Raw genomic sequence first — 19,276 nt, forward strand, 5'->3', positions numbered from 1 at the left:
CATTCTTGTGGCTCTTATTCTTAGTTACAACTCAAGCTGTTCCAGCGCTGAGAACAACTAAATTCCTTCCTGTAGCTCCATACTGCAGGAACATCCACTCAGCTGTAACAGCCATTCTACTTCTAGACTGTCAAAATACCAAAATAAAGACAATGAAATTAAAATAATGAGTGACTTACCCCATTTAAAGGAAATGTTTTCCATCCTAGTTCTCCAAGCGCAGCTGTAGTATCAAGCAACACAACTGAAAATTGAAGAAGAAATAGAATGTTTGGGGCATTTCTTGAATTACATACATAAAAGACAGTAAAGTTTAAACTAYAAAGCCTATATGAGTTGAATCAGTCATCTACTTATCATCTAAGCATATCTGTTTAAAGCTACTGAAGCAAAAAGCAGAACCTAAATGTTTAGGCTTTGAGGCTTACATTACATTCATTATCAAATGTCTCAGAAGATAAGATTTAACTACTTTCATCAAAATCACTGCAACATCACAGTACTCTACTAATGTTGTTTCATTGAAAGGTGACTGAACAAGCATACACAATTCTGCAATCCCTTGCCCAGATATCTGGAAAGGCTGCATGCAGACTTAAACATTAAAACTAATTTAATAAACAGACCTTCAAAACAAAAATATTTGCAAAAGTATTTCAAGAAATAAATAATATAGTACAAAAATTGTGCAATTCAGAAAGAACACACAGAGTCTAACAAYGTCAGAGTTGATATTCCAGTTGGTATATCAATGCTGAAAGCTGCTACAAATGTTTTGTTTAACTTCCGCCCTTCAGTATTATTTTTTAATAGATGACAGGTTATGCATTATTGTACATGTATATTACAAAATATTTCTGTATTATTTGAATTATTTAAATTAGATTAGCAGCACTTTTTTCCCTTTCACTAATAATGCAAAAATCATACAGACCACAGCTCAGAGCAGGTGAAGAAACTGATTATAAACATATATATTTAGAGACATGAGAGACTATACTACCTCAACCTCTACAATCTATTACTACAGTCAGTGCATACATGTACTACTGCCCTCTAACGGAATTGTTTAAATTGACCCTTTAATTTCATGAAAAATATGTAAGGAAGGATTTAAGCATAAAATTATGTATTGTATAGGGCAGCTGATTTTAATTGATTTTTGAAGGCTCAGTTCCTCCTCATAGCCCACAAATTCCAGTTCTTCTTCAGACAGTTAAGTGATGTAGAAAAATTAAGCAATTACTTTGGAACATGACACTGCCCTCTATTCATTGGGGGGTTTCATGCTGCTGCACATTATCTTCTATCTGTATATTGATTGTTTGGACAATAAACTCCACAGCTATCCTTACAAAGGACAGCAGCAGCAGCAGCAGCAGCAGCAGCAGCAAAGTCATGGGTATTGCCTTATGGAAAAAACACACTGGCATGCAAACTGTTTGTTCTTGCCCACCTGATTACAGGAAATGACCTAGCATATTCCTTTGACTTTTGCATTAGTAATAATCCGAGTTTCTCTGTATTTGAACGTATGCTGACTTACAACCTGAAACTAAAACAGTCTTATCAGCATCTTTACAGTCAGATAACATGTTCAAGAGCAACTAAGTCTTTAATGATTTATCTGAAGAATCTAATTACATTTTAAAAAGGATATTCAATGAAGTATTCTGCTCCCATTTTTTTCACAAGTTTATGAAGTTTTATGAATAACATGAAGATGAATCAAATATTTTTTATGTGCCCTATTTTATTCCCAAAATGGAATCACTATGTCCACTGAGACCATGCCTGTCTTCTCATTACTTATAAAGCTGTGATTTACAGCTGTCATAGTATTTTCTAGTTGCATCAGGCTACCAAACACTTGTTCAAGAGTCAGAAAAACCTCTTCCCATTTGGTCTGCGATTTATCAGTTTYCTCTGAAACCCTTCAAGTTACAACGTCTCAGGGTTCTGTCACCATCAAAAAAAAMMCMMAAAAAMMAAAAAAACAAAAAAACCATCGGGTTTAGCTTTCCTTTTAACAGAGAAGATGAAACATTCAGCTGCTTTCTGAGACTACTTTCAGCTGCCTCTCAGGAGCTTGTTTTCTTCTGTTTTCTCCTCTCGTCCCCTTCTCCCTCTGTCCAGTAAACAACTTGCTTTTCAACTGAGATTATATCTTGATACTTATCAACTATTGCTCTGAGGATATCTTATTTTTAATTCTTCCACAATCAGATAAAAAGCACTACAGGTTTCTGCTAAATCTAACGATCTGCAGGTGGGAATGGACTCTTTCCACAAACAGCTAGCACAAGGACTGAAACTACTGTTCCAGTTTATGATTTTTGTGGCAGGATGCCCACAATTTCATCCACATATTCAAAGCTTACACTTCCAAGGAACAAGCCTTGGGATAACGGGAAAAGTAATTCATTTCTTCAGTGGAGCTTAATTTCTTGCCTAAATTAATCATTTAAGGTTTGAAAGCTCAAAGCTATACATTAAAAATTTTTAAAACTAGAAATTAATCACTGAAAGTATGTTTAAATTAAATTCAAATTTATATGAACCATGATCTAATAACATTTGTTTTATATATTTATGAAATGATCCACATTATATAACTGACTTCTGATAAAAACACAAATTTTGACATATTTTACTTACTAAGCATCTTAAATRCTCACATATGTTCATCTGTGTCCACCAAATCTCTAAGAACCTCAGCTCAGTGTATTCAAAAAGCCAAACAACTAATAACCAGAATTAGAATGTTATCATGTGTCAAAGTCAGAAATAAAAATCATAAAAAGTAGAAGACTGCTTTTCCAGGAGTAAACAAAAAAAAAGCAAAATGCAACAACAGTACCAATGTTAAAAGACATAAAATAATTATCAATCATAAATGTGCAAAAGACTGGTTGATCAAGTGAACAATACGTTTACAGCAAAGAAATACAAACTTCAGTAAAAAAGTAAAAACGAGAAGGTTGTCATACAAACAAGGACAGGGATAACATAATAAAATTYTCCCTTATTTCAGTGATTTGGAGATGCCTGCACCTTTGTACAGAACAGAGATACCCAAGTCTTAAATGATTAAGAAACAATCTATCCTCAGTAACACAGACCTGATGACAGCCAAATTTGCCCTGCTAAGAAGTTTCCAACATGCAGCTTCTTGGCAGAAAATTCACTCTGACAAAKAAATCCAAACCAAAAGGAATGCCCACATGTACACATCTGATTTATATCCAATGTTTTTCCTCCCACAGTAGAAAAGCGAAAGGTTTTAAAGAACTAGAAGTTCCTGTGCAGATTTGGAAGTTCACATGCAAAGAGACTGAGAAGAGATGGCAGATGCTACATGGATGATGCTTCCAAACAGAAAATTCCTTAAAACATTAATGCAACCAGGAAGCTGACCATATTTACTGACCATTGTCCTTATGCTTACTTATTTATGCTCTTCTGTATGCCACAAAAAAGCCCATTCATCTTAAATATGTGGTCATTATGGGCAAGATAGTAGCATAAGCAAAAGTGTCTTTCTGGAACTACTGAATTTAATATTTATGAAAAAGCTATAAATTAATTGGTTGCAACTAAGAAATTTTACTGCTGTTTCTGACATCCAACATCCACCTGCAGCAGCCAGATTTTCGAGATGACAGTGTATAACCTGCAGACTGATCAAGAGTGACAGAATATAGTGTTGCCATTATAAAGCCATGTCATGATTTAACAAGAACTCAAAATCCTTTAAAAATATCTTTGGATAAAAAGAACTTAGATTTAGGACTTGTATGTCTCTTATTAAATAATTAAGTTAGTGATACTRTCACTTAAACAATAATAATATAGATATATATAGACTTGTATCTGTATATAAATATAGACATATCTATAAATATGTCTGTCTACAGACACATAGATGCATATCTTGTTTTACTTAACTGAGCAGTTCACGGTTTGTATGTAAAAGCATTTAGCTCTGTTTTCCAGTACATTCTTTAATAGATATTACATTGTTACTGCTCATTTTATTATGCCATATTGAGCTCAATTTTCCTTTTTTTTTTTTTTTTTTTTGACAAATCCTACACTGCTATTATTAGACTTCACAATTGAAATTAATCTTTTTAGGCTTTTGCCCAGTCCTAAGGGAACTGTTTTATTTAAAATTACAATGAGCAGTGCTCTGAGGACTGAGAGTTCGGAATTTTAATTCTAATTCCAAAATACTGCTCTGAAGATGAACTCTATCATCTTGTCTTTGAAAAAGAGGAAAAAGCTTTCCAAACATTAGTATCATTGATCTTATCAATGTGTATAAGTATCTGAAGGGAGGGTGTCAAGGGGACGGGGACAAACTTTTTTCTGTTGTCCTGTGTGACAGGACAAGAGGCAACAGGCACAAATTGAAGCACAGGATGTTTCGCCTGAACGTGAGGGGGAATTTCTTCACGGTGAGAGTGACGAAGCACTGGAACCTCTGGAATCTCTCTTGCCCARAGAGGTGGTGGAGTCTCCTTCTCTGGAGATCTTCAAGGCCCGCCTGGATGCAACCCTGTCTAACATGCTCTAGGTGACCCTGCTGAGCAGGAGGGTTGGACTAGATGATCTCCAGAGGTCACTTCCAACCCTACTGATTCTGATTCCATGATCATTGGTTTCTTTTCTCCTCTTCTTTTTTTACACCGCCATCTCCAGACAGTCTGGCCTAACAGTTTTAAATGACTAAAGGATTTCAGCCAAACTAGTTCATGGATTCGTAGTCTAACATCAGATTGGACCATTTGATCACTTAGACTGACCTCCCATTCATTGTAGACTAACACATTTCACTGTTATCTTGATATTGGGTTCCACAGCTTCTGTTTGACTAAGTATGCTGTAACCCATAGACCAGGAATTCATTTGCCTGTGACTCAAGGCCTAATTTTGTGCAGCACAGCAGTGAGACCATACTGAACTGTAAGAGAAAAGGTAAGCCAAAATTTTGCAAGGAAAGTCAAACAACAAACAGAAACTTATTTCTTAAGAWAACAGTAGTAACTCAGTGATTTGAGGAAAAATATCAGCCTTAAAAACACCAAAAAAAAAAAAAAAGCAGGGAATCAGAATATGACAACTTGGCAAGACTGCAGACCAGCTCACTCCATGGAGCATCATTTCCACATGGMTGACTGACGCTTGGCCAGCACAACCTCACCAAGCACCCGTCTCAGCAGTGGAGAGCATCTACTGCTTAGCTTGGTAGCACATTTGCCCTAGGTGTCTACTCGGTATGTCAGACAATAAACAAATGCCAGGTACTAGGAGCTACGGATGCCCTATATGCAGACTTTCTTGGCACAGGGTAGTAAGATGCCCAAATAAAAGACAGAAAGTTGTAGTACCTTTCACAAGGGTAGGCACTCTTCACTGATGATATTCAGAGATAGGTAAAACTGATGCAGTTTTTTTTCTCTGAGAACTTACTTATCAGTTGTAATCAATTCATATTTATAAGACAAATACACTGAGCTTCTGAAGTCTCTCACTGAAAGGTGTACTTCCGGCCCCCAAGACATTTTTTGTGGCTCTTCTCTGAACTGTCTGCAGCTTTTTCACCTTTTATGGTCTTTTTTCTTCCTTTCTACATATTCTTAAMAATAGCATCACCTGAAGTATTCCAAAGTCATTCTTTCTAATAATATGCATTATGATAAAAAGGCTTCCCTATTTTTATATTGTGTTTATGGTATCTCCAAGGTCACATTAGCCCATTTTTTACTGCAGCATTGCACTCATAGGCAATTATTAGTCTGTCAAAATCATTATCCATTACAAAATCCTTGCTTTTCATCTTTTTTTTTGTTCGTTTTGGGTTGCATTTTTGTTCCAGAATATACAAAGATGCATTTATTCATATTAAAATGAGCTTTATATTTAAACATTGACCTCACTAAACGATAATGCCTGTTTCCTATCCATACATCTTCTTTCTTTATTTACTTACTACTATACTACTCTGTCACCTGATTTTACATTTATTTCCATGTCACTGATTAAAAATGTTGACTAGTCATAATTGTGAACAGTGTATAAGAAATACCTCAAATTTAGTGATTTAACAATCACTGAAAATTACTTTAAGATTTCTTAGGCCTCAGTGTTTTAAAGTGCATGTACTAAAAGCTTTGCTAAGATTTCTGCAGTCTCTGTGGCATTTTGTCACACCTTGAAAAATCTCAACATACTACCTCTATGACATATCAGACAACCTTGAGGCTCATCTGCTTGAGGAAGACAGAAAGAAGAGGGAGATACACAATATGCAAATTATTCTTGGCAATTAACACCTAACCAACTGGGAAAAATTATTAATTGGAAGTTTGTTYTTCAACCCATAAAACCGTATGAACTGGCATTTACTATATACCTATCAACTAAGTTCTTTTTCAGAATTTCCATTATTTCACATCCAAGAACTATATGGTTTAGGCAACATTAGCAAGCTGCAGCAATAAAGGATGGGGACTGCTTGTCTAGATAGCAATTCTGCAGAAAAAGTATTTAGAGATTCTAGCAAAATGTGTACTGTATAGGATCAACAATGCTATTTGATAGACATAAATAAAAAGGATTGTAGTTAGTAAAACATATGAAATAATCCTTCATCTCTTTTCAGGATTTGTAAGCTTTCAGGAGGAATGCTGTGCCTGGTTTCAGTGTCACACTTCCAAAAATACATGGATCAGCTGGAAAGAGACCACAGGAAAGCAACAAAAATGATCACCTCTGTAGAAATCAGGCTGTGCTCTGGAAGGTACAAGCACGCTGGAATCATTTACCTTGGATGCTGAATTTGAGGGGGTATCCAGTAACAACCTCCAAGGATACGAAAAGCTGGTAGAAGCAGAAAGTAATTATTTATTGTCTATATCCATGTCCAATAAGGAAGAAGGGATTTAAATTACAGTAAGAAGAGTTTTATGTTAGACTTAAGGAAAATCTTTAGTACCCTACTGTTGGAAAAAAGTGGCATAGTTGGGACTAATTGTTAAGTTAGGGAAAACCCACTACAGGAGGCTTTCAAGATGTGTTACAACACTGTCAGAGTCGAGTTTCTACATAAGCTTATGTTGCCTTGGGGCAAAAGTATGGAGCTAAGTGACTTCTTGAATCCCCCCCAGCTCTGTTTTTTTTTTTTTTTTTTTTTTTTTTTTTTTTTTTTTTTTTTTTTTTTTTTTTTTTTTTTTTTTTTTTTTTTTTTTTTTTTTTTTTTACAAAATCCCGTTTCCTGGTTAATGGTGCTTCCCTTTTCTTTTCAAACTAGTACTCTTAACACCTACACGCTTCCAATCTTCTCAAATTCCCTGAATCCCCAAACTCATTAAATTTACCGTAAGTAGCCCAAAGATCTCCTTAGCCAATTCTTTTAGGACTCTTTGAAAAGAATTTTCTATGCCAGATGGGAAGTACTTCATACTCATGTTTTATGAATACATTACTAATTTCTAATTATCTCAATTCTGAACACATTAGCTTCTGCATATCTTTCTAAAAATAGTTCTGTATCATTCACACAGTATTTTTTATTCAAAATACAATTGAAAAATTCCCGTTATCCTTAGTGTTGTGAGACATGGGCTTTTACCTAATTTAATTAGCTTCCACTTTCAAATTTCTATACTTCACAGTTTTTAATGTGTATTGATTTCCAAGTTTCCTCTCTTTTTCATTAATTATTACCAATGTTTATATTTCTAATTTCTGTTTTCATGTTACCTCTAAAATAGGCTGGGCTTCTATYCAAAAATGGCTTTTTTATTTATCATTTTCATGTTTTTCATTTTCACATTTGTGTGGACATACACAACCACACAATTAGAATTCTCCTCTACCAAACATTACCCCGTCAGAATTATTTTCCATGTACAAACATCAGCATCTCACTAATGATACATTCGCCTTTTCCCATCACAATGACATTTGCAACATTATTACACTGGGTGCAATACTTTTTACACTGCAAAACTGTCCTTTATCTCATGATATCTTACATGCCTGCATAGTGGCTGCATGAGATGCCCAGTCCGCATCTTCAAAGCAAATACCCCCACGGCAGTTTTCCTTTCCATATATTACACATGGATATTTTCAGAGTAACTTATCCTGCTTTCTAATTTGATCCAGTTATTCGTTTCAGTCTTCCTGCTCCCTACTATTACCTGGGTATATGTAATTTCAAATCTTGCGGCAGAGCTAACAAAATTAAAACAAAACAAACCACAGCTCCATCATACAAAATGCCACTGCACAACCTTCCTTACTAACTATTTAATTTTTTCTCTTCTTCTTTTTTTTTTTTTTTTTTTTTTTTTTTTTTTTTTTTTTTTTTTTTTTTTTTTTTTTTTTTTTTTTCTACACTTTCATGGTGCTCCTGTTACTTCAGAGCCAAAATAATTACCTGTTACTTCAGAGCCAAAATAATTATCCTTTCCATACCTTATGGGCAACTATGCACTACTGCCTGAAAGTGGAAGGCTACCGTAACCTGACTGCTTCACCTCTCACTGGAATGTAAACCAACATTTCCAACCCAAAAGCTCAGTTTTACATTATCCTTTTTCATATTGCTTCTCTTCTACTCTGACTTGAAAAACCAACAAGGATTCTTTTACTCTCATGTTGCACCGTTATTAGCACTGCCAACCACTGCAGACCCTCAGTTACCTCAGAGTAACCTTACTAGATTAAGTCTTAAATAGAAGAAGTTAGATAATTTATTTCYTTGTTGTCCTTTTTGGTGGAAGATTGTGTTGAATTTGGATTACAAATTGCACATTTCTGTACAACTGTGCCACCTAAACAAGCAAGAAATGAAACTAAGTTCTCCACTTTCTTCTTGCTACCTGAAACTGTTAGACACCACACTGAAGGATGTAATTTATGTAATTTTCTTTTATACTCTGAAGGAGGCAGAGGCAATWGTTTCCAGCAGTATCTTCAATTCCATTGTTCCATATACTGTCAAACCCCTGAAGTTAGTGAAACCCAAGTAGAGACTGATCTTGAAATGATATGTTATTTCATTTGAACAATTAAGTGTACAATTAACAATGTAACTGGTCCCTGATCATATCATAAATTATTTTAAAATAGAAGAGCAAGCCATTAACTTTCTATATTAACATATTTTTGGAAAGGGGGTTCATATGAACATCTACTCAACTTAAACATGCATGAACAAAAATACACATGTACAAGACACAGTAAGATAAAAAAATGAAATCARCAGACCTATTTTCAAAAAATGAGAATTCCCTACATCCAAAACAAATAATAGTAATTTTTAGTCTGTTTTTAATGGCATTAAAATTAYTTAGAATACTGCTAAAATACTTCCTAAATAAAAAGAAGCAGAAACAACTGATTAATTCTGAAAGTGAGCCAATTATGCCTAGATGCTTTAGTGATAATGAGGTTGTTTCTGYTTAGACTGCAAATAACAGACAGAGTTCATTCCTGAAGTAGTCTGTGTAAAATTACAATAAGACTGCTTTGACCAACTATTAACCTTTAYAATTATTTAAGGAAAGGTATGAAATCTTTGGAGCTGTTTTCTGTACAAACAYCTTCTAAGACTTATTTCTCCAATATACAAAAAAGAATAATCAGGTAAATGAGGGAATGAGAAATGAGTTTTACTGCTGTTTTAAAACAGAACTCAGAAAAAAATGCCCTGCATGAAGACCTAGAATAGGACCCCCAGTGTTGTGGGAATATGAAGTGGAGGCTTGGGAATCATCCTGATACATTCAGTGAGACCAAAGGAACCAAGCATGTAAAAAATCTATCTGTTGTGCAGCAACGCATGACAATTTCTGCAAGGATATCTTTTGGGGATAATATTTACAATCCCAAATTATCCAGAGTTAGTTCTTAACTATATATTTTATCTCYGTGCAAGTCGTTTTGCCCAAGGAAAAATGTAAATATTACCTGTTTTGAGGTCTAAGATAAGCTTACTTCTCCAGCATGAGTGTTATTCACAAGCATAAGAAAAAATAAAATTACTGAGGTAAATAGAAAGCATAGTCACACTTAAAAGAAACAGGTTTACCTCAAAAGCAGATGAATCCCCAAGTTTTTCTCAGGTAACTGTGGCATTGAGAGTGAACAAGTAGTATCCTACCTCTCCTAGCATACAATACACACATTCTTCCCAGGAGCACAGTATCTAAGTGACCTAGCTGAACACTGTACTTTCAAATGGGGGAATAAGACAGAAAGAGCTTCTCAAAAGCATGATCAGCCAAAAGGGACTACTTCCCACRTTTGCACTGCATCAGAAGGGTTTGAGTGCTTGAATGCCAGCCCTGCTGGCAGACAGCTAACACAGAATTGAACAGTAAGTCTTAGCTGGTAGAAGCAGACCATCAAACTTTAAATGGACTCTTCATAAACATGAGAAAAAAAAGTTTACAGGTACCAGGGAAACAGTATGTTCTTAACTGTTGACTCAGATTTCATTACTAAGACATTCCTTCACAGCCTGCACAGTACTACAGGGATGTCTGCTAAAATGAAGTGAGATAAATTAATGCTGTTCACACCTACAGAAAGTAGTACCAGAGCTGGTTAAAGTCACATACCTTTTAGGAAGCATTAGCTTCCCAAATTTTTGGTTTCATATGTGGGCTATAAGAAGGTCAAGAGCTAATCYTAATAAAAACTGGAGTCACAAAATCATGATAAAGAACCCAGGTGCCCTAACTAATAATTTTCATTTTGACTTGAAAAAGCTAATTGATATTCCATTCATTATCATGTTCATGTCAACAGTAGATTATTGGGCAGATTTTTCTAAATGAACATGAATACCTGACAGTTTTGTCAGCTATGTTTATTAACCTGACTGCATCTTCATTAGGGAAATTAGAAACAAGTGAAATTCAGACAAATGGATTTCTCTTTCCTTGCATTGSTAAAGTACAAAAGGTCTGTGTTCTGAAGTCAATCCTACTAGACTAGGTCCTGTTTTGTGGAGCTACRATGTTAAATTTAATATTCTCCCCTTTACTGTTAACCTTTTCYACTCTGCATTCCTACAAGCACTTGCTTTTATGTTTTTTATGATGTTAATTTATTAGGAGTAGAGATAAGCTGAACAAAAAGTTTATGTGACAACAATATATAAGTGAAAAAAAATGCAAGGGATTATGTTTATATATAACTGTCACCCAGACTAGCAGTGAAGATAGTAGTTCCATGGCTATTGCGCCAATACTCAATTTTTCTTGGGATTTCCTCAGTTCAAGAAGGAGTTCAAGCAGTGTAGAAACATCCCATGGGAGCTCATCGGGATAATCAGTATTTATCCCRTCTTTCGCACCATCCTATCTTCTTGCACTGCACTGATCCAAAGGTCACAGCCCAGCCCTTCATCAGTAAAGTATGAAATGGTGTTGTTGCCTTTGTCTCATGTAACTGTGGAGATTGATACAGAGGTACCTTCATCCAGCTAATCTGTTTCTTTTGAGCTGGAGTGAGAACCACAATCAAAACACAGTTTTTCCATAACAGCCTCTTTATGGAAAGAAGTTTTGAAGAGAACAACTGATGAAGTGACAAACAGAGATTAGAAAGACAGATGGCAGAGGTACAAAGTCTGAAGCAAGTTAAGAGAGACTCCACGCTTGACTTGCAGCATGGTCCCACGAAGAACTATTCAAGAATTTCTAATTCAAGAAGTGCGACAAGGGACCGGATCAGGCTTTCTGGCAAGGCTGTTCAGGGTGCGCATTCTCACAGGTGCCGCCAGAGCTGCAGAGCATGCTGCTTTAAACAAAACTGAAAGCAAGAGCAAGGAATCTGAAACTCTGAGGCAAGGGCAAATTAGACATGGGAAGAGCAGTCAGGAGAAAGTTCTAGGCATGAAACAAACAGAAATCTCTGTGCCAATGAAAAGTAGAATCAACCTCAAGAGTACAAGTGGTAGCAGGCGTTTCTGTTGAAGCCAAATCTATTTTCAGTCACTATTTGTATACGTCATAAAAAGGTTATCGAGTACTGTAAATTTTATTCTTAAATGTTTAATATTTGAAATGAGATTACTCCTGTTTTGCAGGCAGAAAAACTATGATACAGARAAGTAAAGAGTTCACATAGCCCATAAATGACAGAAGGGTCTCCTAACATTTGTCTTGGTACTTGAGTACCCTGCCTCCACCAGCTAAAAGTAATGCAAACAATGTCTGCATGAAGTGGTAAAGGAAGAGGAAAACCACAGCCATTTAATCCCCATACACTGCACATTATTATCCATTACAGATGTATGCCAATGCCAACARCAGGATGTAGTTGGTATTTCTTTCTTAAATTCAAGGATATGCCCCCTGACCTCCTTAATGACCTATGAAAACAAGTGACTCAAACGATATCAGAAGGCTATCAAGCCTACATGTATATTCTTTTCTGCCTGTTAACAGTGATACAGATTCTAGTTATCAGCAGTTCAGGCAAGTCATCACTAGAGCCAAAAGCCTATACATATACATAACAGGGATATACAAAGATGTACAGGCATATACAGGGAGAAGCAGTCATGATTTTCAAAGGTGTCAACACTGTCAGGCAAAATGATCAATTATCCTCCTTCAATTCCTGCAGTGGCATCTTGTTTTCTTAATAAGGTATTACTTCAGAAGTGAAAATATTTGACACTTTGTCTTATTCTGCATTCTAGAAAAGACCCAGATGTGCAGAAAAAGAGCTTAGAAGAACTCATATAAAAAAAAGAATCGGGTAGGTACGCAATGGCAACTCAGAAATAGGATTGGTAATAAAAGCGTACCCACTTCATTTAAGACAGCAAACATGAAGTTCACTTCGGCTCTATCAGTGCAGAACCTCAATAATGCACCAAAAATAAATATAACTTTACTAGAGAGAACAGTTGTTCCATGCATGACAAAAATTCCCAGAGAAATCCTAGATTTATACTCATGATAATAAAACATTTCCTTTCTCCTTTGATTAAATATCCACAGAGCCAGTCAGTTTAATGTTTTTCAGCTTTGTAATCTTCTTTTTCATAGAGTCAGTCTGTCACTTTTTCCACTAGCTCTTCATTTATAATTTATGGTGTCAAGCACCAAGCTTTCACAGCATGAACATTTTACAGGTGCTAGGTCAGGCTGTCAAACTAAAGTACATGCTAATAATTGGTAGCTTTGGAAGTCTTGGTCTCTACACCTACAGTAAATCTTYACATCAGCATGAAGGCTCAACTGTTTTTACAAAATAATCAGGTTTGCAATGCTTTGAATGTTATCAAGAAATAAATACAAAATGTCCTGTCATCTACTTGACAGGGAATAAGTTTTGAATATCTAATCAAAAATCAAGTTGCTTCACAAGACTGGACAGCATGGAGTGCTCACATCTAATATATACAGACTTTGAGCTCTGAATGATATTATACTTTGAATGTGCATTCAAAGTATTAGCAGCAGTGGAAATTCAGATTTCAAAGACAATTGAAGAGCATAAAATAGATCTGAGAATGCCATCATTCCTACGGTCAGCTGTTATGCCTGGTCTGCGAATAACTGGTCTCATTCATCAATAGGTAGTTACTCTCTTTTTTTGTGTGTGGCTATGTAATAATCTAATTGCTGAAATAAAATTCTTCATCTGATTTCTCATCAAGAATAGAAAGTTTAAAAAACTATGCTTTTCCCTATCACTTCAGGAGTTTTTCAAACTTACTAGAGTGCAAGAGGTGACCTGAAGACTAAGCAAGGAAGATTTTTCAATGGATCTCTTCCTAGTCCATGGCTCTTTAAACTTCAATAGAAGAAGGGGAAAAAGAAAAAAATTGTTGTAGCCTAAGAGTGTAGTACCTGTATAAAAATAACTAAATCAAGCCAATTTTCTGACAGAACGGTGTAAAGCAAAAACAGTAGAACCTGAAAATGCTCTGTTTTGTAACAACGGGCAGTGGTGCGGAACACAGGTGAGCTGGGAAAGCAGCGGCTGCRGTTTCCGCTSACCTGAAAYGAACACGTCTGGGGCACGCTGATTYGGCACGTAAAGCATTTCTGCTGGAAATGCGGTAGCACTGCTTTGACTTACTTAGTTCAAAGCACTGCTTCAAAGAGCTACTTGAAACTTAAGTGCCTGTTATATAACCCAGTGATGCAAGGGGAATGTCACTGAGGATTGCTGGAGGGCTGCCAAGGCACTTTGAAGGCAATGCCAAATATAGACCGTATAATACTACATCCACACTGTTAGTTCAGAATTTGGAAACCTTTACATTTGAATGATTATCCCAAAGCTAATATTTGAATTAACATCTGCTTTATGCCATTTTTYTTCGAAATGTGAATACCATTCTGCTTGAAATGTTTGAGACCAGAAAATGGAAGACAAGGACAAACAGCACTTTGACTGTGGAGATGAATTATTCTTCTAAAGAAAGAAGTGGCAAATAATTTTAAAATTCTTCTTTGCTTCTACCTGAAGACTAAAATATAGTGAAAATGCTCACCTCATCTGAGAAGGCTATCTGATATATCTGTGTATCCAGTACATATATCTATGATCTACTGTGAAATAGTTTTCACCAACAGAACAAAGACAACCTAGAAAAATACTACTGCCTCTGCACCTCCCAGTACAATTCTTTATATTTAAATACTTCAGAAAACAGATGTAATTAAAGCACAGAGAAAACTGTGTTGCAGAGTTACCTACACTACAAATCATCAACACAGCATTTTAAGTTCTGTTAATGAAGCCTTCTGAAAATGCATGTCTATTCTAGCTTCCTTTAAAAGAAATATATTATAGCAGAGCTACATCCCTACTCACTGGTACTGGGAAAGGTAGAGTCCTAAACCAGCTTCCTCCTCCTGTAATTTCTCTCTTGGAAACAGAGCCGGAGGCTGTTTCGCCAAAGGCAGAAGCAGGGAGAAGGAAAAGATAAGTTGTCTGTGGCAAGACATGCACCGCCTAGATCAACTGAATTGAAAGATCGGTCAGTTGGCTAAGTGCAGATATTTTTACCTAAGGATAAAGTGAGTAAATTTGACAGTTAAGACCCAGTGAAAGGGGAACGCTGTGGGAACGGCAGTTCAATGAAGGCAGTTAAGGACCAACAGACTGATGATACCTGYGGAGCAGAGCTGCGACGGAGTGGGTGAACTAGTGCCGACAGATAATGAATTTTGCAAGGGCATAATGTGAACTGATGAGCCTAAAGGGAAGTACAGTCTTATGGAGGTAGAGGTAGAGCTTAAGAAGGGACAAAGACTGACTGAGGAAACAGAGAGAGAAAGGGCTAGCCCAAAGACAAACTTCTATATGGGAAGACAGAGTGGAAAGAAAGAAAGAAGAAAATGCATTATCCTGAATAACAACAATAACAGCCACAACAAACCTGAACAACAACAAAAATAAAGATTCATGATTGAGGATAGAACTGGGATTGYGGAAAAAAGTAGACTGGAAACTGCTACAGGGTCAGGAAACGCACTGAAAAGTGATAATGGATAGGCAGGCTGTGTGGGCAGATGATGAACACTGACTGTTAAAAAGAAATATTTACTATTCTTTGCACATCAGGAGTGATATACAAGTTGGAAAGGAGAGGCAGCTAACCATTTTTGCACATACTTTCTTTCATTAAGATGACTTGTCATCAGAATTGCATTCAGAAYCCCAAATATATCATCAGTAACTGATTTGTCTAAAATTCTAAATCACAGTCAAAATATAGTAATTTGCAGGACATACTGAAACAAAGACAACTGAAGCTGCCTTTTTGTCACATTTCAGACCATATGATAGAAACCTGTCTGTAAGAAACAAGGTTTCATTTTCAGTACTAATAGAGTCATTCTGGAGTAAACATGGTATTGTAAGTGGAATTAACATAGATTAACTGAAGATTGTTGAATCTAAGGACAGTTTCTGGCCAACCAATTTTTGTTACTAATATGTATTTTTTCTCTCTAAGTGTAAAAAGGATTAATGAGATTATAATGAGACTTGAATAAGGAATGAGATGGAATTAATGCTAAAAGGAAATATTTTAGGATGAAAATTGAGTATACCATTATACCTACAATAGTATACTTCTCCTCCCCCCAAATTGAGTTTACTGTTATGTATGTGGTGGTAAAACAAACAAACAAACAAACATCACAACCATAAAGTGAGATAAGATACAAAACTTATTGAAAAATATGCAATTGAGTATTTCATAAGAACACATGGATCTAAGGCCTTTCTGATTTTAGAGGAGTTAATTACCACAGTATCTGAGCACTTCCAAGTACAGTACTTGTCGCTCTCACTTTCCTACCTATTCAAAATCTTTCTCAAAATATTAATACAATATTACCTCGTGGCAGGTTTCTCTGCCCTCTACGTGAATGCAATCAATTATCATTTAATGTTGTTTCCCAACAACAATAATGAATGCCTGGATCAGAATCCCAGTGTGCTTTTTTGATTGTCCACAGTCCCTTCATTTCCAGTGCTTGCTCTCAGTCAGAACAAGTGATTTAAATCTCATACTTAATTTAAAACAGATGAAGAAGGAATTTAAGATGTTACATTCATATAAATGCCAAATTTATAACAATGAATATTATCTTTTGTATTGCTATACAGCTTAATTTATTTCATCTAAGAGCAATAAAACAGAGTAAGTACTGAGCGATCCTAATAGCCAAGAGGAATCAAATTATGGAAGAAAAAGCTGACATCTGAATTATAATGCATTAAGGTAAAATTACAGCTGAATTTGAGGATAATTTCATTCAATTTGACTTTGCGAATGTAGTATTTTTCCAGCCTGATTTCAGAATTATATGAACTGAGAAGTGTTTTGAATCTGTGAAAATTATGGAATATAATTTGTGTTTTTATAGTTAAGATATCATTAAATTACTATTTGTGTGGCAACAACATATTAGTATTTGAACACTTCAGCTTATCGCATATATTTTGTTGTATAAGTCTCAAAACCAAATTTGGGTTAGAAAACTGAAACAGGTTGTAAAAGAGTCTTTAGCTGCTTTAAATAAAGAGAGAGCAGAAGAGGCAAGCAAGTGCAAAAAAGGCATGTTTTTGAGACAGATGATATTTAACTGTGCAATTCCTAGCACAGTTCCTCAAAGATTAGTCATCAGACTGATCTTATTTAATATTTAACTAACGTCCTTGGCCAAAATAGGTTTGTTCTAATGAGATTTTTTTTTTTTGATGGGAAAGTCGGGAGGCATTGTCAACATTACTGAAGGCTGGAACACCACGCAGGGGGCAACAGGGACAGAAAGAATGATTCCGTCATGTCTGGGATAATAAAAACGGAGGACATTAAATAATACAAATCATAAGACAATGCAATGAGAGCTAATGTCTTTTATAAAGTCGGAGCTTAGCTGGAATCAGAGAAGATAAGACCTGCACATACTAACTGATGACAAGGCAACCAAGGACCAGCCAAATGATGGGGAAATGAAGACAACAACTGCCATCACAGAAAATGCCAAGTATTTCTAATAAAAGTATTACTATTGTACAAAGTACCAGTAAAATCTTACCTGCAAAACTGCATACAGTTCTGGCCACCTTYGTTAAAGAAAGACTGAATTAAAATAGGAAGAGGAAGACAATGGCTACCGTACCTGCCTCAGTGACTGTAAATCTCTTGTATGAGAAGAGATGAAAACAGYATGCCAAAACCCAACAGAAAAGATATGATTCCTCTTATAATAATGTAGCTAAATAAACATCAAGGGTAGAAAGACATTCTTAACCTTTGGGACAACGCTGGCACAAGAATAAATATATAAGCACTGACCACAAAACGATGCCATTTATGAATACAGAAATGGTTCTAAAGTAGAAACTAGAAAGACTCTTAATTTCTAATTTTAAAATGAAAACAAATCAYTCTATATAGAAGGTCATACAGGATATTTGCTTATGATGTAGATCATTATTTCCTTATTTCCTTCCTATCCTGGGTTCCAGTTACAGTCAGAGACACTCAATGATGTAAAAACAGTCTTAGCAGGTACCACTAATGCAAACACAATTTTTTCTGTCAAGAACAATGAAAGAAAACCTTTCAATTCCAGTTACCTTGCAGTAAAATATTTTTCTAACCTTCAGTGAACTTTGCCACCTGCCACTGACACGTCCATGGCTAACTTCCTTCTTTGTTTTCAAGGCAAGGCTGACAGTAACTCCTCCTTGTCTGCTCTTCTTTTTGGAACACAGTAACGAGCACTTAATTCTTGAACCTTTTTCACGGGACTACAATATAGGTCTTTYTGAACTACTGCATTTGTCTTTAACATAAGTCTCCAAAGGACATAACCCACATTATGGACTAATAGCCTGTAAAACTGAATTTTATGAAGTGTAGCAGTTTTGAGCAATAAAAATGGAATCAGTGGACTCCAGTTGACAAAATCTTTTCCCTAACCTACACTTGGATTAAAACTTCTTTTAATAATGCACTTTCAAAGAGCTAGAACCTGATAAACCTGGAAATGACATATTATTGAACATATAGTGTTTTGCCCAAACTAAACCCAAAATACTGTAAATTAGATTACTAATTTAAGAGAAAGTCAGAGGAAGTTTATTTTAAAACTTCTCTTCCTTCTTCCTACTTTCTTCTTGTCTCCCTTACCAAAAATGTGCTGTTCCATCTCAGTACTTGAAAAAGGAGAGCCTGCGGCTATTTTATGAGCTTTATTCATAATTCATAAATTATATTGCTTTACTGCAACAAAAATCATACTCGTGCTCCCTACAGTTGCATATATTTATTTACCTCTGCCTAAAGAATATTTCCTCCATGAAGCTCACAAGTAAGACTCTTAGTGGTGTGTTCTTATCACTTGGGTATCACCAAACATACTGATTAAACTGTTCTTCCGTGCTTCATATTCCTTTGTATTTGCTTCTGATTATTAAAGAGTTCTAATTTACATCGTGTTCATAAAACATTTCATACCAAGACTAATTCTTTAATTTTTTTCTGAATTTTTTGTATTACTTTAAAACCAGGTCAAAAGCCCTTTAACATATGTTCTGTGTGGTAAAGGCCCTGAAACCCAAACACACAAAGTAAGGTTTTTTTGAGTGCTGAAAAACAGTGACATCAGTCTGAGTGTGGCAGCACAAAGAATTAAACTATTTAGCTAATGCATTCACTGAATTAGAAATGTGCAATTATATCTCATTTGGACATAGGAATATC

At 35.6% G+C, this 19,276-nt stretch overlaps 1 protein-coding gene across 4 annotated transcripts in view; it reads right to left on the reverse strand.

The window, feature by feature from the left end:
* The window catches only part of EPHA6 (EPH receptor A6), a 509,782-nt gene that overhangs the window by 475,176 nt on the left and 15,330 nt on the right, over positions 1 to 19,276 (reverse strand). For all 4 annotated transcript variants that reach the window (XM_085323057.1, XM_085323058.1, XM_085323055.1 and 1 more), the window contains exon 2: positions 180 to 244. In XM_085323057.1, coding sequence (XP_085179183.1) covers positions 180 to 244 — 65 coding nt within the window. The remainder of the gene's footprint in view (positions 1 to 179; positions 245 to 19,276) is intronic.

This window comes from Rhea americana, unplaced genomic scaffold (genome assembly GCF_003343005.1).
Source record: "Rhea americana isolate MKP2758 unplaced genomic scaffold, rheAme1 scaffold_81, whole genome shotgun sequence".
Taxonomy (NCBI): domain Eukaryota; kingdom Metazoa; phylum Chordata; class Aves; order Rheiformes; family Rheidae; genus Rhea; species Rhea americana.